Source organism: Gopherus flavomarginatus, chromosome 2 (genome assembly GCF_025201925.1).
Source record: "Gopherus flavomarginatus isolate rGopFla2 chromosome 2, rGopFla2.mat.asm, whole genome shotgun sequence".
NCBI lineage: Eukaryota > Metazoa > Chordata > Testudines > Testudinidae > Gopherus > Gopherus flavomarginatus.
This window is the reverse complement of record NC_066618.1, coordinates 18,925,734-18,950,565: the sequence shown is the minus strand read 5'-3', so window position 1 is coordinate 18,950,565 and position 24,832 is coordinate 18,925,734. Positions and strand designations below refer to the sequence as shown.

At 43.3% G+C, this 24,832-nt stretch overlaps 1 protein-coding gene across 5 annotated transcripts in view; it reads right to left on the bottom strand.

Moving 5' to 3' along the window:
- Positions 1-24,832, bottom strand: part of DPP6 (dipeptidyl peptidase like 6) — a 792,069-nt gene that overhangs the window by 259,015 nt on the left and 508,222 nt on the right. For all 5 annotated transcript variants that reach the window (XM_050940410.1, XM_050940409.1, XM_050940406.1 and 2 more), the window contains 2 exons: positions 19,638-19,732; positions 13,756-13,830 (listed from right to left, as the gene is read on the bottom strand). In XM_050940410.1, the coding sequence (XP_050796367.1) occupies positions 13,756-13,830; positions 19,638-19,732 (170 nt within the window). The remainder of the gene's footprint in view (positions 1-13,755; positions 13,831-19,637; positions 19,733-24,832) is intronic.

Here is a 24,832-nt window from a genome sequence, read left to right as displayed (position 1 = left end):
GATTCAGTTCAAACTAGATGGAAGGATAAACGAATGTAGATCTGGGATTAGAGTTTTCAACTTTTCGAGGGCTAATTTTAAAGAGTTAAGGAAATTAGTTAGGGAAGTGGATTGGACGGAGGAACTTGTGGATTTAAATGCGGAGGAGGCCTGGAATTACTTTAAGTCGCAGCTGCGGAAATTGTCGGAAGCCTGCATCCCAAGAAAGGGGGGAAAAAACCATGGGCAGGAGTTGTAGGCCAAGCTGGATGAGCAAGCAACTCAGAGCGGGGATTAGGAAAAAGCAGAAAGCTTACAGGGAGTGGAAGAAACGCGGGATTAGCAAGGGAAGCTACCTTGGTGAGGTCAGAACATGTAGGGATAAAGTGAGGAAGGCTAAAAGCCGCATTGAACTGGACCTTGCAAAGGGAATCAAAACCAATAGTAAAAGGTTCTACAGCCACATAAATAAGAAGAAAACAAAGAAAGAAGAAGTGGGGCCGCTATACACTGAGGATGGAATGGAGGTTAAGGATAACCTAGGTATGGCCCAATATCTAAAGTACTTTGCCTCAGTTTTTAATAAGACTAGTGAGGAGTTTAGCGTTGATGGAGGGATGATAAACGGGAATGTGGATATGGAGGTGGATATTACCGCAACTGAGGTAGAGGCCAAACTTGAACAGCTTAATGGGACAAAATCGGAGGGCCCGGACAATCTCCATCCGAGGATATTAAAGGAACTGGCGTGTGAAATTGCGAGCCCGTTAGCGAGAATTTTTAAGCAATCGATAAACTCGGGGGTTGTGCCATACGACTGGAGAATTGCTAACGTAGTTCCTATTTTTAAGAAAGGGAACAAAAGTGATCCGGGTAATTATAGGCCTGTTAGCTTGACGTCTGTAGTATGTAAGGTCTTGGAAAAAATTTTAAGGGAGAAAGTAGTTAAGGACATAGAGGTCAATGGTAATTGGGACGAATTGCAACATGGATTTACTAAAGGCAGATCGTGCCAAACCAATCTGATCTCCTTCTTTAAGAAGGTGACGGATTACTTAGATAAAGGAAATGCGGTAGATCTAATTTACCTCGATTTCAGTAAGGCGTTTGACACGGTTCCACATGGGGAACTGTTAGTTAAATTGGAAAAGATGGGGATGAATATGAAAGTTGTAAGGTGGATAAGGAACTGGTTAAAGGGGAGACTCCAGCGGGTCGTATTGAAGGGTGAACTGTCAGGCTGGAAGGAGGTCACTAGTGGAGTCCCTCAAGGATCAGTTTTGGGACTGATCTTATTTAACCTTTTTATTACTGACCTTGGCACAAAGAGCGGGAATGTGCTAATAAAGTTTGCGGATGACACAAAGCTGGGAGGTATTGCTAACACAGAGAAGGACATGGATACTATTCAGGAAGATCTGGACCACCTTGTAAACTGGAGTAATAGTAATAGGATGAAATACAATAGTGAAAAGTGCAAGGTCATGCACTTAGGGATTAATAATAAGAATTTTAGATATACGTTGGGGACGCATCAGTTGGAAGCGACAGAGGAGGAGAAGGACCTTGGGGTATTGGTTGATAGCAGGATGACTATGAGCCGCCAATGTGATACGGCTGTTAAAAAAGCAAATGCGATTTTAGGATGCATCAGGCGAGGTATTTCCAGCAAGGATAAGGAGGTGTTAGTACCGTTCTATAAGGCGCTGGTGAGACCCCATCTGGAATATTGTGTGCAGTTCTGGTGTCCCATGTTCAAGAAGGATGAATTCAAACTGGAACAGGTCCAGAGACGGGCTATTAGGATGATCCGAGGAATGGAAAACCTGCCTTATGAAAGGAGACTCAAAGAGCTTGGCTTGTTTAGCCTGGCCAAAAGAAGGCTGTGGGGGGATATGCTTGCTCTATATAAATATATCAGGGGGGTTAACGTTAGGGAGGGAGAGGAATTATTTAAGTTTAGTACTAATGTTGGCATGAGGATGAATGGGTACAAACTGGATATTAGGAAGTTTAGACTTGAAATTAGACGAAGGTTTCTAACCATTAGGGGAGTGAAGTTCTGGAACAGCCTTCCGAGGGAAGTAGTGGGGGCAAAAGACTTATCTGGCTTTAAGACTAAGCTTGATAAGTATATGCAGGGGATGTTATGATAGGATAGTTTAATTTGGGCAATTGATCTTGGAGTATCACCAGATAAGTCTGCTCAATGGTCTGCGGGGAGATGTTGGATGGGATGGGAACTGAGTTACTGCAGAGAATTCCTTCTTGGGGTCTGGCTGGTGAGTCTTGCCCACATGCTCAGGGTTTAGCTGATCGCCATATTTGGGGTCGGGAAGGAATTTTCCTCCAGGATGGATTGGCAGGGGCCCTGGAGGTTTTTTGCCTTCCTCTGCAGCGTGGGGCATGGGTCGCTTGCTGGTGGATTCTCTGCAGCTTGAGATCTTCAAACCAATTTTGAGGATTTCAATTACTCAGTCCTGGGTTAGGGGTTGTTATAAAAGTGGATGGGCAGGGTTCTGTGGCCTGCCTTGTGCAGGAGGTCAGACTAGATGATCATATTGGTCCCTTCTGACCTATGAGTCTATGAGAAATCAGCAATGAAGGAGGCCAAACATATACTACAAACCCAGTTAAAGCTAATGAAGAACCACTGATGGGAAGAGAAGGCTGCAGGACTGCAGGAAGCAGCTGATAAGTATGACATGAAGGAATTCCACAAAGGTCTCTGTGCTGTATATGGCACCAAATCCAATGGTACAGCCCCTGACCTCATAGTAGATGGTAACTAGCTTCTCACAGACAAAGGCAATGTTCTCTCTCATGGGAAGAGTGCTTTGATAGTCTCCTGAACTGTCAAGACACTACATCCAGTGAAGTCACTAACTCACACTCGCAGCATCCTGTCCTGAAGGAGCTGTCCATGGCTCTTTAGATGAGGATACTAAAGCCATCAAGCCTCTCTCCATGGGCATGTCTGCAGGCCTCAATGGTATTCCACCTGAAGAGTACAAATGTGGAGGTGCACACCTGGTCAGAAAATTCAGCAGCTTTTTCAAGATTATATAGGAACAGGGTACAGTGCCTTAGGACTATAAGGATGCTTTCACAGTCCATCTATAAAAAAGGAAGGAAAGCATATCTAGCGGTGACAACCATCACGAACTCTGACTGCTGTCCATAGTGGGGAAGATCCTTGCATGGGTTGTCCTCAAAAGGTTTGTCTCTCACCTAGTGAACTCAGTATATCCAGAGTCACAGTGTGGCTTTCATGCTGGCTGTGGCACCCTGGACATGATTTTGTGAACAGAACAAGCATAAGTACATGGTGTTTGTTGACTTGACGAAGGCCTTTGACATGGTGAATTGTGAGGGCCTATGGAAACGCCTTCATAAATTTGGCTGTGCAAAGAAGACGAGTGCTATCATCCACTCATTTCACAATGGCATGATAGCCAGGGTGATGGAGTGTGGTAACTCATCAGAAGCCTTCTCTATCACTAATGGCACTGAACAAGGATGCATAATGACTCCAGTCCTCTTTGTCATTGTCTTTTTTGCCATGCTTTTATTTGCATTCAAGGACTTTGACAGAGGTGTATACATCTGGTTCAGACTGGATGGGCATCTGTTCAATCTACAGTGACTCTGGGCCCACACTAAGGTAATGAACAGCTACTAAGAGAGCTCCTGTTTGCTGATGACTCTGTCCTCATTGCACACATGCTCAAAGACAATCAATTTATCATGGACCACTTTGGCTATGCCTCAAAATGCTTTGGTTTCACAGTCAGCCTGAAAAAGATGGAGGTCATGCACTAGTCAGGACCAGGCTACCAGCATCACAAGCTGACAACACACCCATTAAATAGGTCAGGAAATTCTTCTACATGGGTAGCATACTTTGCAGTAACACCCTGTTGGATGATGAGATCACTCAGTGCCTAGCAAAGGCCAGGCCCTGGAGGGAACGTGGAGTTTGCCTCTGAAACAAGATAAAAATCTACCTTGCTGTTGTGCTCACCTCAGTTCTCTATGGCTGCAAAACATGGACGCTCTACCAACGCCACATTGAACAGCTGGAGAGCATCCATCCTCGCTGCCTAAGATCCACCTGCAACACCAAGTGGCAGCACAGGATCCCCCATACTGAAGTCCTTGAGAGGTGCCAAATCCCTGGCATCAAGAGTGTGCTCATCAGGGCTTAGCTTCGCTGGGTCAGACATGGAGTCCGCATGGAGATCTCCCATATACTGAAAGAGGTGCTTTATAGCCAAGTGAGCACAAGAACCCACACTAAGGGTCAACCCATTCTCAGATATAAAGACACCTTGAAGGCCATGAAGAGCACAAAAGATAGAAATTAGAACCTGGGAACCTGTTGCACTGGACAGACTGTAGTGGGGTGGTCACCCCGCCCCGGCCCTGAAGGGGTTAAAGCAGCCCTGGAGAGGGTTGTGGTGGGGAAAAGCTAGGCTGATTGGGGGAAGCAGCCACAGATGGGGCCACACCCCAATCAGGCCACAGCTGGCCCTATAAGAGGACTGAGGGCCAGAGGCTAACATACTCTCTCTATAGCTTTCTGAGAGAGAAGGACCTGGCTGCCTGGGAGGTGAGAAGGGTACCTGAGGTGGAGCAGTGCTGAGGAAGGGCAGAGGGAGCTCCAGCCTAGTAAAACCCAGGCCTGCTAAAAAAAGGCCAAAAAGGTACCTGAGCTGCAGGGGAGCAAGCCCAGAGATAGGCAAAGGCAGCAGGCCCTAACCTGCTTGCTGATGATGAGTGGTTTACAGACTGCAGTCGTCCCCAGGGAGCGGGGGCTAGATGATGCCTGGCAGTAGCCACTGAGAGAAGGTGGGTTTAGAGGGCTGGGGATTTTCCTGGATGGGAGACCCAGATTGTGGGTTACTGTTGGGGGCAAAACTGACGTAAAGGGCACCGGGGTCTGTGAGGGACATGGGGGCCAGCAGCAGGTGAGACACCGGCCTGCAGAGGGTGCTCTGGGCTGGAAGAGCTAATTCCCGAGACACCCAACAGAAGGCGCCACACCGGTGAGTTGTCGCCCCGCCACACAGACCCAGACACTTTTGAGGAGAGGTGTGTGAGGTGTCTGCAGAAGAAGAAAGCATTTCGTAAGGCCAACGCCTTAAACCCACCCCCCAACAATGACTACATTTGCAAGACGTGCAATCCCATTTTCAAGTCCCAGATTGGACTCGCTTCCCATATCAGAAGCCATAAAAACAAACCCAGAACTCAAGTCAGCACTAGCTTAACACACATCCTCCAATGCAACAGGAGAATCCATCTTCCATATTAGTGCTTTGAAGGCAACAAATATATTGTTATTATTTTATTAATTTTTAAATGTCTATTTAAATTAGGATAAGTGTGTGATTGGAGTCAAAAACACAAATCTAGGCCTGGAAAATATTCATGTGAGTGAGGTGGTGTTGGCACAATTTTTCACAAGTTCTAGACCCAAAGCTGAGAGTTATTTAATCGAGAAACAAAATTCATTGAATAGCAAAACGGCCCAGTTTTATTTCTGGGTGGACAGAGAAGTAGTTTATACAAAAATTAAATCATCTAGGCCCAGAATGAGCAAAGCACGTGCTGAAGGCTGCTTGTGCTTGAAGTTCAGCATGTGCTTATGTGCTTTGGTCAGTCATGGCTCCACAGAAGGAATACCATGTGGCCAGTAAAGCTATTTACATAGTCAATTCCAAACAGTAAATAACTAAGTGCAACAGTTTGTGAGTAGCCTGTAGGAGCTGGCATTTGTTCACAAACTTTTTGTCATGAAATGCTACATTAAAGATACAAACAAAAACTTTGTAAATGATCATGGGCTCTATGACAACTTGAAAACAGAACAAAAGGCTTAATTCACCAAATAAACTATTCTCAACAGTGGGACCAGCTCTAATTACAACAATGATTAATTCTTTTTAGTTTTCAGCAATATAAAATGAACTGCTTTAGCTGCAAAATAAGTAATAGTGCCTGTTGTACCAGCCATAAAAGTCCCTAAGTCCCAATTGTTGTGCAGAAAACTCTAGTAGTTTGGTCCATATAAATCAGCTTGGATTTCCTGGATATAATTGTTCTTAACTAGCTCACACACTGTAATGGACTGCTAAATTGGAAATGAAGAACAAATAGCTTTAAAAAGGATCTGGGCAATTTTTTTCCCTTGCCGCCTCATTACAATAATAGCCATTCATAACAAAAGCAATTAAGAATTCTCTATTTAATATCTCACTGTGTCACTCAGCAAAACAACTTTTCTCCTCATTTACTTTCCTCTATTTCTTTTATTACCAATTACACAAACTCCACTGGTTATTCAGATTACCAGAAGAACTTGCACAAGACTATGGTTTATTTTTTTTTAATTATTATTCTTTATATCCAAAAAGCTATGGCTATGGGACAGAATACAGAAAAGCTGCCAGGATATTTTAAAATTCAGTCACTAAAAGCTATATTATCCACAAACATTCTGGGCATGCAATTCGAGTGGAAATCAAAACCCAGCAGGACCCTTTGAGGTTCTCTGAAGACAGGCATTGCAGAAGTTCAAATCATTATAACTTGCATGAGTGGCACATGCCCAACTTGAATGGAGCAGGGTCAGTTCAAGAGACTGCAGTGTCAGCTCTTCAGGAATGTGTTCCGGGAGTACAGCTGGCAAGTGGGGGCAGACCACATGCAGAAAGAAATGGTGAAAAAGAGTGCCCTTTCCTGACACCCATGGGCCAAGTATGGCCTCCCGCCAGGGCATAAATCTGCTGAGCTGACCTTGAGATTTGATGTATTTAACATCAACGTGCTACAGCACAAACATCATATGCCTATGCATTTTGGAGGCTCTGAACTTCGTGGCTAGAATCCAGGCACATTTTAAAAAAGAGGAACCTCAAAGAAAAGCCAGCATGCTAATGAGTATATCCCCTTCTAGCCAAACCCCATTGAATTCCAGGGGGCTAAGGCCTTTGCATCTGATCACCTGACTGACATCCTACAGTTTTAGTTCCAAGTCAGACCCAAATGCAAAGGGGCTTTTCTGGGCGAAATAATGCCACAGTTACAAATGGTGGTGGTTTGAAATTTTGGTGCTAAAACATCCAAACTCTAACCTAAATTTAATCCAGGATACAAACACCACCTGCTCCTCCCATCTCTAGCAAGTATATTACTTTTATCCTATACAAAAAGCTGCACTGAGATTGCAAGGTTAAGTGCTCAAGAGTCAGGAAATTGGAGACATAACTCTGCTCCTGTCGTATTACAACACAATACTGGCTGCCCGACTGAGGCAGCTTTAAACTGGATCAGTACCAAGAGGACTTAACCAGGGTTGAGGATCTGGTCCAGTGTACCTTTAACTCAGCCTCTGTGCATCTCACAAGGTGTACTACTGCCCTGGCTTTATCCCTGCTCATTTACAACCTCAGATGGAGTGCAGGGGATGAAGTCAAGGTTCTGCCCTGTGCACCTTGATTCAGTCATGGTCCCAGGTGATGACTCTAATTATAAAGTTAACTTAGCTGCGTACATTTCCTTAGCTGAGCACTTACTAAGCAAGCAGAATAAAATCTACTGAGCATGCTCAGAACTATTTTGCAATTCTAACAAGCAGGCTTGGAAGGATTAGATTTTTGTCTGTAAATGTCGATAAACATAGATTTCACTGCACATAAACAAACAGATGAAAAAATATTTCCATGAATAATAATTAAAATTTATAGATAGGCAAAGTAAGATACGTGCTGCTTGAGAACTTCTTAGTTTCATTTAAGGATATTTACTTTGTATATTTTGATGTGATGTTGACAATTTGTGTTTTAACAGTTATAAAGCTTTTATCTTTTTGAATCTCAACATCTATGGTCATTAAATAATTATTGTCTGACACTTACCCCCACCCATCCCCATTCTGTGACCTTCCTACCTTCCTGCAATGGAGAAAACTTAAATCAATAAAAATAAAAAAAAATGCTTACAAATACACATAGATATGATCTGTTGAAATTATCAACAAATAAAAAATCAAATTCTGCCCAGTCTTCCCGTAAGCTGGTCAATGCAAAACCAATCTCGTCTAGAATAAAACAGGCACAATGGTGACCTTTTCCATGTCAAATTCTAACTTTTAAATCCCAGCCATTTTGACTCTAGCATTGTTAAAGTTGCAAAAAAAATTTTAATTTTTTTTTACAGAATGAGAAAAGTGAAAACCTTTTTTGCCCAAACTTAAAAATAAAAATCTCTACACTGAAAGCATATATACAAAACTGTAGCCTCAAAGGTGAAAGATTCAAAAACATGAGCAACCAAAAACAGTATTACAATGGAAACTGATGCAATCTGACCAACCATAATATCTATATCCAAATATACAGACAATGGTTCCCATGTCTGTCATTCAAACGTCTCAACCAGAAATACATGTCAAGTATTCCACTTTAGTTTTCACTCCACTATGTCTACACTACGAAATTAGGTCAAATGTATAGAAGTTCATTTTTCAGAAATTGATTTTATACAGTTGATTGTGTGTGTCCCCTCTTAAGACCATTAAGAACATTAACTCGGCAGAGTGCGTCCACAGTACCGAGGCTAGCGTCGACTTCCGGAGCGTTGCACTGTGGGTAGCTATCTCACAGTTCCCGCAGTCTCCACCGCCCACTGGAAATCTGGGTTGAGCTCCCAATGCCTGATGGGACAAAAACTTTGTCGCAGGTCTTTCTGGGTACATGTCGTCAGCCCCCTCTGCCCCCTCGTGAAAGCAACAACAGACAATTGTTTCACGCCTTTTTTCTGGGGTCCCGTCCACCGGATCTGCTCAGCCTGCTGCCTGCTTGGATGATTGGAACCCCAGCCAGGCAGCAGGCTGAGCGGGTCAGCGGACGGAGCCCCAGACCAGCAGCGGGGTTAGCGGCTCAGCCCGCTGCCAGTCTGGGGCTCCGTCAGCTGGCTCCTGCCAGCCGGGGTCTCGCTCAGCCCCGCTCAGCTGGCAGACCTCAGTGAGGTAAATCAGGGGTACCTGGACAGACACGCCTATCCTCCTCTTAGAGCACCGAATGGGAGTGACTCCAGGTCATTCTCTTATTAAGTTTCATCTCATGGAAATTTAGTCCTGCCTGGAATATCATGCGAGCTGGAGGCTTCTGCCTCAGGCTGCTCTCCCAGCTGGCATTACCACGTGGTCGCACCTACCCCAGCCTGCCCCTTGCTCCCATGGTTTATGAAGCCTGGACAGTAGTAAGGAGCAGTTCAACTTGTGGAATGACAAATCCAGAATGAAGGATTGCACTCTATGGGCCACGTTAAGATTATTTCAGAGTCCTAGATAGCATTAGTCCCTATAAAAGGCTTCATGAAAATTTCCCCCCACCCCTAACCAGAACAGCTGAAAGGATAAGGAAGCCAGGACTATAACTGAGAGAGAGCTTCCATATTATTTAACTCATAATTGATATAATTCAAAGTAAAATTTCACAGCGCAGTCTGTTCTAAGACTAAAAATGCAAGAGGGGAGTCAGAAAAAGGAACAGTGACTGGTTTCTGCCTGGTTTTGAACCAGAGATGTTTCGTGTGTTAGGTGAATGTGATAACTACTACACTACACAGCTTTCGTGTGTAAGGTGAACGTGATAACCACTACACTACGGGGCTTCTCTTTTTTTGCCAAAGACTTTGCCGAATGCACAGGAATGTTTTTTCTAGCTACAGAAGCTACCTAATGCAATGACTATATCTATGGCTTTCCTGCTCACAAAGCAGTCATGCCCCCGTCCAAGGCTGACATAGCGATCTGGCTCGGGCAGGATTGTTAGTGAGGCACGATACTTTTGCCATTAAGCAAACAGTTCTTTCCTGGCCTCTGCCACTGAATGCCTCCATGCATTACGCTGTGCCCTATCAGTGTTGGAGGACTACATGAGCTCGGAAAACGTCACTGCGAGTGCGGTTTTTTTCACCTTCTAATCTGCAATAACCTCAGGGACGGAGATGATACGGGGGACGTAGAAAGATTCTGGGGGGACTGCATGGTCACCTGTGCTGCTGAGTGCTGCTGAGTTCGCCACACTGGCCAAACAGGAAATGAATTTCAAAAGTTCCCGGGGCTTTTCCTGTGTACCTGGCTAATGCATCTGAGTTCAAAGTGCTGTCCAGAGCGGTCACAATGGAGTACTCTGGGATAGCTCCTGGAGGCCAATACCATCGAATTGTGTCCACACTACCCCAAATTCGACCTGGCAATGTTGATTTCAGCGCTAATCCCTTTGTCGAGGGAGGAGTACAGAAATCAATTTTAAGAGCCCTTTAAGTCAACAAAAATGGCTTTGTCGTGTGGACGGGTGCAGGGTTAAATCAATTAACGCTGCAAAATTCCCCTCTATTCGGCATTGGTGAGGCCTCATCTGGAATACTGTGTCCAGTTTTGGGCCCCACACTACAAGGAAGATGTGGAAAAATTGGAAAGAATCCAGCGGAGGGCAACAAAAATGATTAGGGGGCTGGAGCACATGACTTATGAGGAGAGGCTGAGGGAACTGGGATTGTTTAGTCTGCAGAAGAGAAGAATGAGGAGGGATTTGCTGCTTTCAACTACTTGAAAAGGAGTTCCAAAGAGGATGGATCTAGACTGTTCTCAGTGGTACCAGATGACAGAACACGGAGTAATGATCTCAAGTTGCAGTGGGAGAGGTTTAGGTTGGATTTTAGGAAAAACTTTTTCAGTAGGAGGGTGGTGAAGCACTGGAATGGGTCACTTAGGGAGTGGAATCTCCCTTCTTAGAGGTTTTTAAAGTCAGACTTGACCAAGTCTTGGCTGGGATGATTTAGTTGGGAATTAGGTCCTGCTTTGAGCAGGGGGTTGGACTAGATGACCTCCTGAGGTCCCTTCCAACTCTGATATTCTATGATAACAGCAAAATTCAATAATCTTTCAGGATGCAAAATAAGGAACCAGTGCAGCTCCCTTTAAGAACTGGATGTTTCCACTGAACGACAAATACTCTTGAATAGGAAACTATTGCTATAATAATCTCATATATGACCACATTGTAGAGAACAATTTACAAGGTTGGGGGCCTCATGTCACAGCTGGGAATGCAGATCAGCACTTAGACGCCCAAATAACTGCTTGTGATGCCTAAAAACTCATTTGAACATTCAGATTTAGAAAGGAGCATCCTAACTTAAGTGCCCAGGTTTGTAAAGAGGGACCAAGGCAGAGATACAGATTACACACAAATGGCTGTAAAATCACAAGTGTGAAACACTCTGACATCTTTGCAAAGCATGACTCTCCATCCTTAAACCTACCATTTTTCTCTTCTGATGGCATAAGGCATCAGGAGGAAGAGCAAATCATGAAGAGATGGTGCTTCTTACTTCTGCATGTGGACAGAGTCCTCCGTCCATCCATCCATCCATCCCTGGGAAGGGTTCTCCATCTCCACACCACTGTCAAACTCCTTCCCGGGAGCCTATTGAGAACCCTTCATGGATCTGAGATTGCAAGTGTGGAGAGGGGAGGGGCCAGTGGAAGGAACACACCTGGCCTCTCCCTTGCAACAGGAATTCTGCTGAAAACAGGGAACCTGGTTTGATCCGCAAGGGCCCTTGAACTGGTGTAGAGTCGCAGAGCTACTGTGTAAAATGATCCTGGCCTCTTGTATATCTTCTGAGGTCTGCGTAGATTTCAGGGAAATAGGGATCTGTTGGCTTTTTTGCTTCTTATGCAGGGATACAAACCCCACCCTCACTCTCAGAAGAATTTGGAGAAAACTGAGACACATCTTGGGAGTTTTCTCCCTCTGAGCTTTTTTGTCCTGTTTAACCCCAGAAGCGGACAATGTGGGCCCAGCATTTTTACTGGCAGTATCTAATCCACTCCTTTCCTCCATGTCTGTCATAATTATCAGAGACACTGGTCAGGGGATTCTTAGGAGCATATTCTGCTTGCTTGGGTAAGTGTAGCATTAGGCAGTTTTCAGTATTTGTCAGTATTTTTTAATTTAAGAAAGTTGCATTCCCTTCCAAAGTCTGGAACGGCTCACTCTGAACTGTGCTAACCTTCTGGGGAAATGTACGTCAAGATGGGTTTTAAAGCAGCATACAGTGAAATCTGCACTAAGGACCATTTTCTAGCAGGTAGCCTCCCACACCAAGCAGCCTTTAAAACAGAGGTCTAAACATGGCCCCCTGCCACATCCCACACCCTCCTGCACCCCAGCTCCCTGCTCTGAGCCCCCTGCCACACCCTGCACCTCAAACCCCTGCTGTATCCCTCACCCCTCCTGCACCCCACATCCCAACTCCCTGCCCTGACCCCACTGCCGCACCCTGCACCCCAACCCCCTGCCATACCCTGCACGCCTCCTGCACCCCACCCCACAACTTCCTGCCCTGAGCCCCCTGCCATACCCTGCACACCTCCTGCACCACAACTCCCTGCCCTGAGCCCCCATCACACCCCACACCCCTCCTGCGCCCCCTGGGGGCAGGGAGGGGGCAGAGTTGGGGTGAGGACTTCAGGGAAGGGGTTGGAATGGGGGCAGGGAAGGGGCAGGAAGAGGCAGGGCAGGGGTGGGGCCTCATGGAAGGAGTAGAGTGGGGGCGGGGGCGGGGCCGGGGGCAGGAAGGGATGGGTGTCAGTGATGTGACCCTCGGGCCAAGGCACTAGTCCTCATGCAGCCCTCGTGGTCATTTGAGTTTGAGACCCCTGCTTTAAAAATCACCCTCAAAGGTGACACCATAATTTTACCTGACCTTTATCTAACAGCACCAGGCATGACTCTTCTGTTCTTTACCCCACTGGGAATTAGGAATAACTCCAGTGAAGATATTGGAGTAAGTAAAATGAGAATCGGGACTACAACCTCTACTAAAGCAGCAGAAATGTGCTGGTCCTTTGGGTAATTATGTCATTATACAGGAAAAAACAACAACCCCTCCACAACAGGCAGAGTGAATGATTTCCACTGAGAGTTTCTGGTGCTACTGTAAACTCTGAAAGCAAAACTTGTGCAGTTTATAGCATCCCAAGATAGGACCACACACTCATCATTCAGAATCTTCAGATTTTATACATAGAAGGTTTACAAGGAAAACAAAACATTATGGAAGCCCAAAAAGAGCATCCGGAGCCAGGCAATGTCTCGTTTCCTCTTATTTAATGATCATTAAAAGTAACCAAGCTACAGTTTTTCTCCTTGTAACTTAATAAAAAAAATAAAAATAGCCCTAATCTAAAACTTAGTAGTTGCCAGAGGTGAATTTTTATGGATGACTTATGTATAAATCTCTGAAAAAAGGGCTTTATAATGAAAGCGATAGCTCAACCTTAACTGCAGCACTGGGAACAGTGACACTATAATTAATGTATTATTTCAGCTGTGGGAGATACTGACAGTTGCTTTTTGCTCTTAGGAAGAAATGTATGGTGTGAGCGAGGAAGGAGTCATGGAAAAGAATTACACTAAAGGGGAACAGAAATCCTTGTAGCAAAGACGTGTCCTTACAATCTCCCTCCCAAACTGTATAAACCTCTGGCATTGACAGTGTTACCCCATGGTGTTATTTATACCTTTCCCCTCTATTAGATTGCAGTGACACACACTTAGAGAATATATTTTATGGCAGTGAGGGGCTTTTCATTCTGTCTTTGTTCTATAATGATGAATGAAGTTAAATACTGTATCAGAATGAAAGTGGGAAAAGTGATTAATTGTATTTTGCTGATGAAATCTATGTACTTACGGGTTCAACGTCAAATGCGTAAAGCGCATACTCCCGATCAGGTGACACTTCATAGCGAATGGCCTTTAAAGAGACCTAAAAAAAATAATCAGATGTTAAAATACAAGTGATTTTATAGTTCTAAAGCTGCATATGTATGTCAAACTATTTTCATGCTCGTCATGGGGGGAGGGAGGGAAGTACTGTCTGACTTCACTTTTTTAGAAGACACTTGTAAATCCTACCTTGTCTTGATAAAAAGGTGAACAGCTCATACACAGCTGTGCATGTCCCCTTAGACCTGCACACCCCATGGAGACTCAGCACTATGTCTCGCTCACGTGTTTTTCTCCCCTACTCATTTCCTTCCCTCATACTAACGTCCATCTACAGTGCCACATAGGTGTAGTCCTATGCAAAAAGCTGATGAGGTGGGAACTAGGTGTGAATGCATGTTAGCATGAGGACAGAAAACACAGGATAGTAAAAACTGGAGAGGACTCTGTTCTTCTCTTCCCCTCAGTGCCTGAGCCTGTGTTGTTGTCTTCTCCTCAGTGTGTAAGCTCCTGAGGCAGTGACCCCTGCATCTTCTATACCTGGGACATGCCCAATACTCTGCATAAAAGCTACAGTGTGACTTGGGCTGTGCCTGCCCATGGAGTAAGAACACCCCTTGCATGCCTGTGCAGACTATCTTGGGCCTGACAGCACAGGAGTAAACAGGCCTACTTATTTGTTTACTTCTTCCTGTAGCTGAAGGGCAGGAAGTGAATGAGAAGCAATGGGACATGGGAGAAGCCTTGGTTCCACCCAATTCTCCCCAGTCACTGACCGAGGTATTTGAGCCACCAAATAGGGGTGGGAGAATAGTAAATCACTGCTGGTACAGGCCAACCATAAAGCACTATCACCACCCACCCCTAGAGAGAGCAAGGCAGAATCAGGGCAGGGATTGTTCCTCACAGGGCTCTCTGAGTCACCATGTCTCCCAAGATTGGTTCTGGCGTGATGTAATTTATGCGTCAGCCTTTCCTGAGGGCTGTGCCTAAAATTAGCCCTTGCATTACCATTAATATACAGCTGCTCCAGATACTTGTCTGGCAATGTCTCATCTCTCCTCTGCTTCTAATTTGTCTAGTGCAGATCTCCCTTCCCCTTTCCTCTGTGGTTTTAATATGCAGTGCCAGCTCCAACACCGCCAAGGCCAAAGAGAGGTCACTCTAATATGCCTTTCATCATCTTGCTTTTAAATCCTTTTCTTCCACATAACAAATTGGACGGAATTTTTTGAGAGATTATCAAGAAACACAATGAAGTAGGATCTTGGACATAGTGCAAGCAGACGGTATCACACAAAGAAGTCCTTCACAGGGTCAGTGAGCAGGTTTGAGTGCATTAAGAATCAGACGAGCTATCCAAAGGCAGAGGGCAGCGAGCAGTGAAAGCGGTTTAGACTGGAGGGGTGCCTGTAGGAGTGTGCCAGGCAACACTGTCAGCATGAAGACAGATTTTGTTTGCTGATATATTAATAATGCGAAGGAAGGAATCTGTGCCAAGACAATAAAAGTTGCTCTGACACAAGACTAGGATGAAAGAAGTGGGTGGATGGGATTGAAGGAATAAGTCAATGTAAATAAGATGGATAATAAAATCCATGACAAACTAGGCAGTCTAGAAGCATAGGCAGATACGATTCTTATACCGTACAGTTTAAGGTAGTGAGACAAAGGAAAAACCACCAAAAATGAGATGTTCCTTCAGCGGCTATATGATAAAACAGCACATGAGAAAAGGCTCTTCCCCAAAGAACAGATCTAAAACCTCCAGCATAGGGCACGAAGAGCAGTAAAGAGAAAGTGAATACAGCTCTGCAGTTTTTGGAGACCAGGTCCAATGTAACAGAGAAGAAGATCTTCTAGCACCAAACAAAGGAGGACACATTCAGAATATTGTGTGAGGTCCTGCACACAATAACTCTTGATGGTAAGGTAAGTCATAGTGTTATTGTAACATCCGAATAAGTTAGAGCAGGGGTTCTATAGCAGGTCCATGGACTGCCATCAATTGGGCTGGAGAACCCACGTTGGTGATCTGCAGAATTAAATTTTTTTTGGGGGGAAAACAAAGTAGTAGGGGACTGGGGAGTTGGAAGGAGGGTTAGTCTGCAGACTATCTTTCTTTTATGGTATGTCCAAAAACTAAGAACCAATGGAATAAAGAGCAGACAGTGAAAGGCTATTTGAAGCCATAGAAAATAAAACTCTCAAATTCAGCTAAGAAAAGTCAGCTATTAAAGGAAATTGTCTACTCCTCTACATAGAGCACAGCTGATGCTCTCCGTGGGAAAAACAGTATAAAGCAGTTATAGGAACAATTGTTGTATATACAATTGGCAGAAAGTATTCAACAGAGGCAGCCTGCTGGTCTAGATCCAGCACGTGGTGCTGTCATGCAGAGAATGGATGAAAACGAGACTCAGTCTGTTCACGGGCTGATGGTGCTTTTAGGCCATATTAGAGGAAGCATATACCGTGTGACAATGCTCTGCACTGACCCATAAAGCACAATGGATAGGTTCTGGAGAAACTTCCATTCAACAGTCATTGCCAGGGAAGAGAGGCATCTCAGCATGTGGCCTTTGAGGCTGGTGGGAAATGAATAGGGAAAAAAACATGGGGGGTTCCTAGGAGGAAAGTATGAATATTTACTGTATTATAGAGCTGAACTACTAAACAAAGAAATAGCTGGATGACTATGGGCTTTCTTGCAAGCTGAAAATATGAAAACCATGACCAGACCCTTATTTCACAGGTCTAAAATATACATCAGGACACTAGTGGTATGTGCTCGAAGGCAGATGTGGTTGATTTATTCTCCCCTTTTTAGCTCCCTGACATGAATTTCTGTGGTTCAACAGAATGTGCATGTCTGTGTAAAGGTGCCAGGGAATCAGTCATTGATGTAATTAGCTATGCAGCATCTGCTTGTGGACAAAGTTATGGTAAAACAGTACAGCCTCAGAGGCATAGCAAGGTGTGAAGGTAAAATGAAAACATGTGACCTTTAAAGCTGGATATAGCACAATGATAAAAAGCTTGAAGACAGTACTTCAGTATTGCTTTTAGACAGATCTTTTAGGCATAGTTAAAACACTGACACTGCTAGAACTATGTATGAGGAAAATGAGATTACTGCAGCGTGAAGTCAATATGAAATGTGGTTTTAGTATTTTCTTGAAGCCAAAGAGGTTTCTGAACAAGGCTTTCTTGTAGGTTGTTTTTTGTTTCTGTTGTTTTTTTGTTTTGGTTTAGTTTTTTTGGGGGAGGTGGGGGGGAGGACTGGATGGCAAAATTCAGTCCACTATTTCCAGAGCTCTTTTTAACAGTTGTTGGACAATTATGTTAAATCTATCTAAGCTTTGTTTTGCTTTTGTGACCAGACATATTTCTGGGATCTTGGAAGGAGAAGAACCTTTGACTGCACCAAAACTTGGAAGAACAGAAGTTTGCTGTCAAAGGGCAGTGGATTCTTTGACAGTGCTTTGCACCATTCCAACCTTGCAGAGTAAGCAAAAAAGAAGCTCTACCAGCCATGTGAGGATTCCCCTGCATATGGGAATGTGATTGTTGGCTGGCAAAATGGCCTCTTGATGGATGTTTTCAGTCAGTGCAACTTAGAGCAAAATGGCTTAGCATTGGGAGCATGGTGTATATGGGTAAGAGAAGGCCCAATCCCTCCAATATACGGGGTCAAAGTTAGGTAATAAACACTTAGCTTTGAGGCAGCAGGCTTTCAAAGAATCATAGAATATCAGGGTTGGAAGGGATCTCAGGAGGTCATCTAGTTCAACTCCGTGCTCAAAGCAGGACCAATCCCCAACTAAATCATCCCAGCCAGGGCTTTGTCAAGCCTGACCTTAAAAACCTCCAAGGAAGGAGATTCCACCACCTCCCCAGGTAATCCATTCCAGTGCTTCACCACCCTCCTAGTGAAAGAGTTTTTCCTAATGTCCAACCTAAACCTCCCCTACTGCAACTTGAGACCATTACTCCGTGTTCTGTCATCTGGTACCACAGAGAACAGTCTAGATCCATCCTCTTTGGAACCCTCTTTCAAGCAGTTGAAAGCAGCTGTCAAATCCCTCCCCCTCATTCTTCTATTCTGCAGACTAAACATTCCCAGTTCCCTCAGCCTCTCCTCATAAGTCATGTGCTCCAGCCCCCTAATAATTTTTGTTGCCTTCCGCTGAATTCTTTCCAATTTTTCCACATCCTTCTTGTTGTATCGGGCCCAAAACTGATACTCCAGATGAGGTCTCACCAATGTTGAATAGAGGTGAATGATCACATCCCTCGATCTGCTGGCAATGCCCCTACTTACACAGCCCAAAATGCCATTAGCCTTCTTGGCAACAAGGGCACACTGTTGACTCATATCCAGCGTCTTGTCCACTGTAACCTCTGCGTCCTTTTCTGTTTTCTGCTACATAGTCTTTTCTGAAGGGATTCGGGTGCAGCAAAAGGGAGAAATTCTACATATCTAGGTGCATTAACAAAGGACTCAGGCATCTGCGCAGAGAATCAGACCCTCAGCAATATCCCGCAAACCACCTTGCTTTCTGCCTTCCAAGGCAACTTCATCTAGAGAATTGCTGCTGTCTCCCTTCATCGTTGCCTGGCCTCGAAAACTCAGCAGGAGGGGATGAATGACTAGAAGAGTTAATTCTATCAGGGCTATATCTCCAGAAGGGCTTTCACAGCATCAGAGGAGGAGGCAATATACCACTGATATTCAGCTCTGCTCTCTCCAATTCAGTACTGGGTTTTGAGGTCTTCTGCACCTTTCACCCCAGTCTAGATAGGCATTTGTATCATGTTCCTGACTGAGGTGTTTAAATGCCTCTGGTGTCCCCTTGATGGATACAATTATGTGGGAATGATCTGAACCAGAGTGCACTACAGAGATGAGATAGGCCGAACAGGTCGTCCAAAGTGATAGGGATCTCTTGTCTATAGTGGAGTGATGTACGCTATTAATTTGCAGTATTAGCTTCTCATCCAGAATGTCTTCAGCTCAAATGCATGAGCATTAATTTTAGAAAGACAATGAGGCTCATATTTCATTACTAGTGTAAATACAAGAGTACTTTTTATGACAGGCAATTGACTTTTACTAACTTGATCTATTCATTTTTACAGCAAACGTTGGTAATGTTCTGGTATTTAACATGTTAGTTTCGTCATCACTCTGAGTTTATTTGGTATATGATTTAATGTTACAAAACTTTTTCATTATCTGCTGCATAGATACAATTCTGTCTTACATGTCAATCGGTTCTCTCAGCTTACTACAGGAACCCCTTACTAACACCGTATTCCAATAACCCATTCAATTGTTCCCTGTAACCCAATATGCAGTAACCCCATTACATTGCTCTAGATGTTTTAATCAAAATTTCTTTTTATAATTTCATTACAGTTCAAATGAAATCAGCATCTCCCAAGTGTTTGAAGAAATATTTGTGCTCTCTGTGTGTGGGCAGCGGGGGAGGGGGGGAAGAGGAGGAATAAGTCCTAGCAGTGTAAAGCAAATTATAAATACATAATTGCAATGTTCTGTAAAGTAACTGTGTAAAAGCCTAAGGTATTTCTCTTTCAATGACATATGATATGCAAGGTTTGTTTCAAATACATGTAGTAGAGAGTTTTCTGCACACAGATGAAAACTGAGCTTCTGGTTTAACAAAGAAAGCACAGAATCCATTTCACATTATCTGTAGTTGCTTAGTCCATAATATTCTGCTTGGAAATACATGAAGTTGAAAATTAAATGTCATTTTCTACTTTATTGACCTGAATGCAAGAAAACTGTGAAATTATCCTGCTTATTACAAAGATACTTACTATTTTTTTGTTTTCTATTAATACCATTGAATTGTTTGTTTCAACATTCCGCAGGATCACAGAGCCATTCTGGTTTCTATAAATGAATTCTTTATCTGCAGGAAAAAGAAAAAAGAACATAAAGGAAATTGGACAGATTTTAGCCAGTGAAGTTGCTTATTTACATAGAACTACTATGGATTTGTGCTAAAAAGAACTGTTGTTTTCTATTCTATTTATTGTTCTTATACCACACTTATTCTAATCTATTCTATACAGGTTTTTAAAACCCACTCATGACTGTTGTCTCTGAGTTCCTTCCAAAAGTGCACTAAGTGACATTACTAACATCTGTGAAGTTTCTGTTCTCTCATCCTCTCTCTGGTGGAGAAGTGTGTGCAAGAGAGTGTGTTTCGTTCAGATTTTTTAAATTATATACACATACACATGTACAGAGCAAGAGGGAGAGCACTGTATGTTTATCTTACAGAAAGCCAGGTCAAAGCAATGACAGGAAGGTGGTGAGGTTTGCGAGGGTCCTTTAGATGAGGGTTGGGCTCAATCAGTACTTTGATGGGAGAACACTGGGAAAAAATCATGGCACTGCACAAAGGGGTGTTTGAAGGTGGATCTCTTCTCTAGAGTCAGTAATGTCCTTGCACTCCATAAGAGCCTGCTGCTGGAGACAGTGCCTTTCAAATAAAACCTAAAACTGAGGTCCTGACCACTTTGTCATTAAAAGATCACACGACACTTTTCAGACCTAGCTGAATTAAGAACTTGAGCTATTAAATTTTAGCTGCTTAAATTCCCCCTTCTAGTTCCAATTAGGGAAGTAATTCTTCATTTCCTGTCTTAAAATGCCACACACCTGTCTCAACAGGTGGGAAAATTGATTGGGCCAGCAGTGACTGGGACAGTCCCAGTTGAATGGGGAGGAGAATACATGCTGAGGGGATGCAGAGGTGCCTCTCCCCTTCAGAGTTTCTAGCCACTCATTGATTAGCTTGGGGAGGAAGGGAGCTGATTGTTCTCTCACCTTCTCCTTTCACTAATTTAAACCTTAGCCTGAGCCAAGTGGACCCTCTTTTTGTTTTGGATGCAGCTGCATTTAAGAGATTTCAGCCCAATGTGATCAGGTAGTCTCATGAGAATTCTACCAGCTTGGGGCAAAATCTTACGAGAACAGCTCACAAGATCCCAAGACTGTCAAATCCAAACCTGAATCTAAACTCTAGTCTTATTCTGGCCTCAAATTTTAACCTAAATCTAATCCAAATCCAAAAGCCATCTGCTCTATGCACCTCTATTCTGGATAGAAGGTATTGTTTAACTGTACAACATTATTAGTACAAGTAACATTGCTTAACATATTTCTATATTTGCATGCAACCCATTACCTCTATTTGAATAAAATACCATTGCAATATAATTGGTACAGTGTAGAAGATAAGAAGTCTTATGACCCATTTACAGGTAATAAAGTAGAAAAAATTAATCTCTTATCAGTGCATGAATCCCCATCAGCTGCCTAGAGAACAAACATGTACCCCAGCCATTTTCATCATCAATACCACAATAAAAAAGAATTGAAAAGGTGCAAGATTCACGAAAGATAAACTAGGGCTGTGACATCTTATTTATAGACTTGTATGCTTTGCTTTACATTCCTTTAGTTTACTCATTTTGTATTGTCAAGTGTAATTTCCACAAATCTCTGTAGCACACACTTGAAATGTATTTTTCTTGTTTGGGCTGAAACAAAAGGGGGTACCAACAGTCTAACATGGATAGCTTTTCCATATTGGTAAATGCCTAAGTAATGGGCATATGCAGCTCGTAGGGTTCCCCCTAAATCAATGGGATTCCATTCACTGACTTCACTGGAACTTGCACAAGATGATAGGTGCTATAGTAGAACCTAGGAAAGACAGCTGTGCCAAAGTCTGCCTTGTATGGAATCCATGGCAGCTATGTGTATGCACCCCAGGCCTCAGCTTCTTCTAAGGGATACAACTGACAATAAATGAAAATTTAACAGCGCAATTCTTCCCAAATTCCTGATAATTATTTTTTAAAAAAACCAATAGTCTCATGTTTCATTGTCACAGGCATTTGGAAAACAGTGGTAACTATTCAGACAGATCTCAGAGGGGTAGCCGTGTTAGTCTGGATCTGTAAAAAGCAACAGAGAGTCCTGTGACACCTTTAAGACGAACAGATGTATTGGAGCATAGGCTTTCATCTGACGAAGTGGGTATTCACCCACGAAAGCTTATGCTCCAATACATTTGTTCGTCTTAAAGGTGCCACAGGGCTCTCTGTTGCTTTATTAAGAAGATTGGCTATTTAGTCACACAGATATTAGCCAACGTGTTATGTAAGCAACATGTGAGATCTTCCAATTATATATTATATTCAATATACAACAGGCCAACTTTAAGTGTGGTTAGATACTCTATTCAAAGTATTAGGATATTTTCTAATTAAGTAAATTGGTTATTAAAGCTTGACCCCCAACTGGAAGATTGACTCAGAGACTTTAAGGTCAGAAGGGACCATCATGATCATTTAGTCTGACCTCCTGCATATTGCAGGCCACAGAAGCTCACCCATCCACTGCTGTCATAAATCTGTAACATCCAACTGAGTTACTGAAGTCTTCAAATCATGGTTTAAAGACTTCAAGTTACAGAGAATTCACCATTTACATGAGTTTAAATCTGCAAGTGACCGGTACCCCATGCTGCAGAGGAAGTGAAAAACCCGCAGGGTCTCTGCCAATCTGATCAGGAGAAAATTCCTTTCCAACCCCAAATATGGCAAGCAGTTAGACCCTGAGCATGTGGGCAAGACCCACCAGTCAGACACCTGGGAAAGAATTCTCTGTAGGAACTCAGAGCACTCTCTATCTAGTGTCCCATCACCGGCCACTGGAGATATTTGCTGCTAGCTGTCACAGATCGGCTACATGCCATTGTAGGCAGTCTCATCACACCATCCCTTCCATAAACTTATCAAGCTCAGTCTTGAAGCCAGTTAGATGTTTTGCCCCCACTGTTCCCCTGGGAAGGCTGTTCCAGGACCTCAGTGCCCTTGAACACACAGGTGAAGTCTATTAATCAATCAAATGGGTCTGTTGGTTTATTAATAATTAGTACTTATTTCTCAGACCATAACACAAACTGACAAGAATTATATTGCTTACCCTAATGAAATCTCTACTAAACTTTTATTATTCCTTTTTTCCCTGGTTACACTTACCCTAATGAAAACAAAATGCTTTAATGAACCGTAAATCTTCACAGCTAAGTGATAAAAAAAATTTCCCTAAAAGTTTAACAAGCTTAAAATCTTGTGTTAATCTCTTCTATGTGTTTCTAGCATTACTAAAACACATTTTAAAAAGAGAAAACCAGCATTCATTTGTCAAGGCTCTATATCCTGCTATTATATTCAAAACAGGTCATCGATAAAGGGTCCGATTTAATGAACAGAAAATTGGTTTGCTTAAAGGAAGAACAAATTGATCTGCACTGTATTCCAGGCAAAACACAATAAGGTTTAACTAGTCTTCTTGTCATGTTATCTTAGTCATCAAACGAATCAGTGAATAATATGCCCAGGTTCTTGTTTTGAAATGTGTGATTTGTTCTGGTAAAAGACTATTCACTTTAATGGGACGTACCTCAATCAAAGACAAAAGCAACACAGCAATCTTTGTCTCTAATGAATTCTGCCCAGCGAGCCGATGAGGATTTGCAATCTGATTAATAGCTGTCGCTACAGTTGATAAAGATCATCACTGAATCTCATTGTTTATATCTGCCTTTCGGTGTGGCTGCTATTCAGTGTAAATATTGCTGAAAATTGCAATTTTTAGGCATAATGTTGTTTATTCCACTATATAATGGATTTCTTGAACAGCAGAGTTAGAACATAAGAATGGCCATAGGGGGTCAGACCAATGATCCATCTAGTCCAGTATCCTGTCTTCCAACCAGTGCTAGATGCTTCAGAGGAAATGAACAGAACAGGGCAATTTTGAGTGATTCTTCCCCTGTCAGCCAGTTTCAGCTTCTGGCAGTCGGAAGTTTAGGTCATTCCAATTACTCCTCCCTCTCTTCCAACTTCCAGGAATCTGATTGTTTGAAAGAATTTCTAAAAAAAAAAATTCACATTTCTCAGTTATTGATGATAACAAAAGTGCTCAGAAATAACCTTACGGGTTGACCCTACATAGTACAGGCATGAAGTACTGAGAGTATCGGCATAAGGTAAAAAGTAAAATGACATGAAGACCAGACAATCCCACAGAACCCAATTCTGCATCAGTGAGTGTGGCAGGAAGCAGGACTTAGGCTTAGCAGCAGGCTGAGTATCCTTCTGAAGTCCCTGCCTCCTCAGACATGGCTATCTTCTGCCCACACCTTGCCTCTTTTATTCACCCTCTACACTTGAAAATAAGGGACAGGGAGCACACAGGACTTGAGATGTTCCGCTACCCAGTGCAGATGGATTGTGCATAACCTTACATGAAGCTTCTACTTGTTGGACACAACAGGGGCCAGATCCTGCTGCAGTAAAGTCAATAGTCAAACTCCCATTGACTTCAATGGAGCAAGATTGGGTCCTATACAAGGACTTGGAGTAAAATTTTCAAAAGGGCCTTAAACCAGATTATCAAAGGTATTTAGAAGCCTACAGGTACAGATACAGATAGGCACCCACTAGGATTTCCAAAAGCACCTATCCTGCTGAATTAAATTTATTTCAAGGGGATTTAAGTGCCTAAGTTGCTTAGGGCATGGCTACACTTGAAACCTCAAAGCGCTGCCGCGGCAGCACTTTGAAGTGCGAGTGTGGTCGCAGCGCCAGCGCTGGGAGAGAGCTCTCCCAGCGCTGCACGTACTCCACATCCTCATGGGGTTTAGCTTGCAGCACTGGGAGCCATGCTCCCAGCGCTGCCGCACTGTTTACATTGGTGCTTTACAGCGCTGTATCTTGCAGCGCTCAGGGGGGTGTTTTTTTCACCATCATTACCTCTCCTAGATTCAACAAACATATAAAACAGATTTTGCTAATCTTACACCTGCATGTAGTCCCACTGAATCCATCGAACTCCTTGCATGAGTAAAAAGGGTCGGGCCTTGCCTACAATAGGAAGGTTTTGCTGGTATAGTAATACCAGTATAGTTAAAGTGGCAAGACCAACT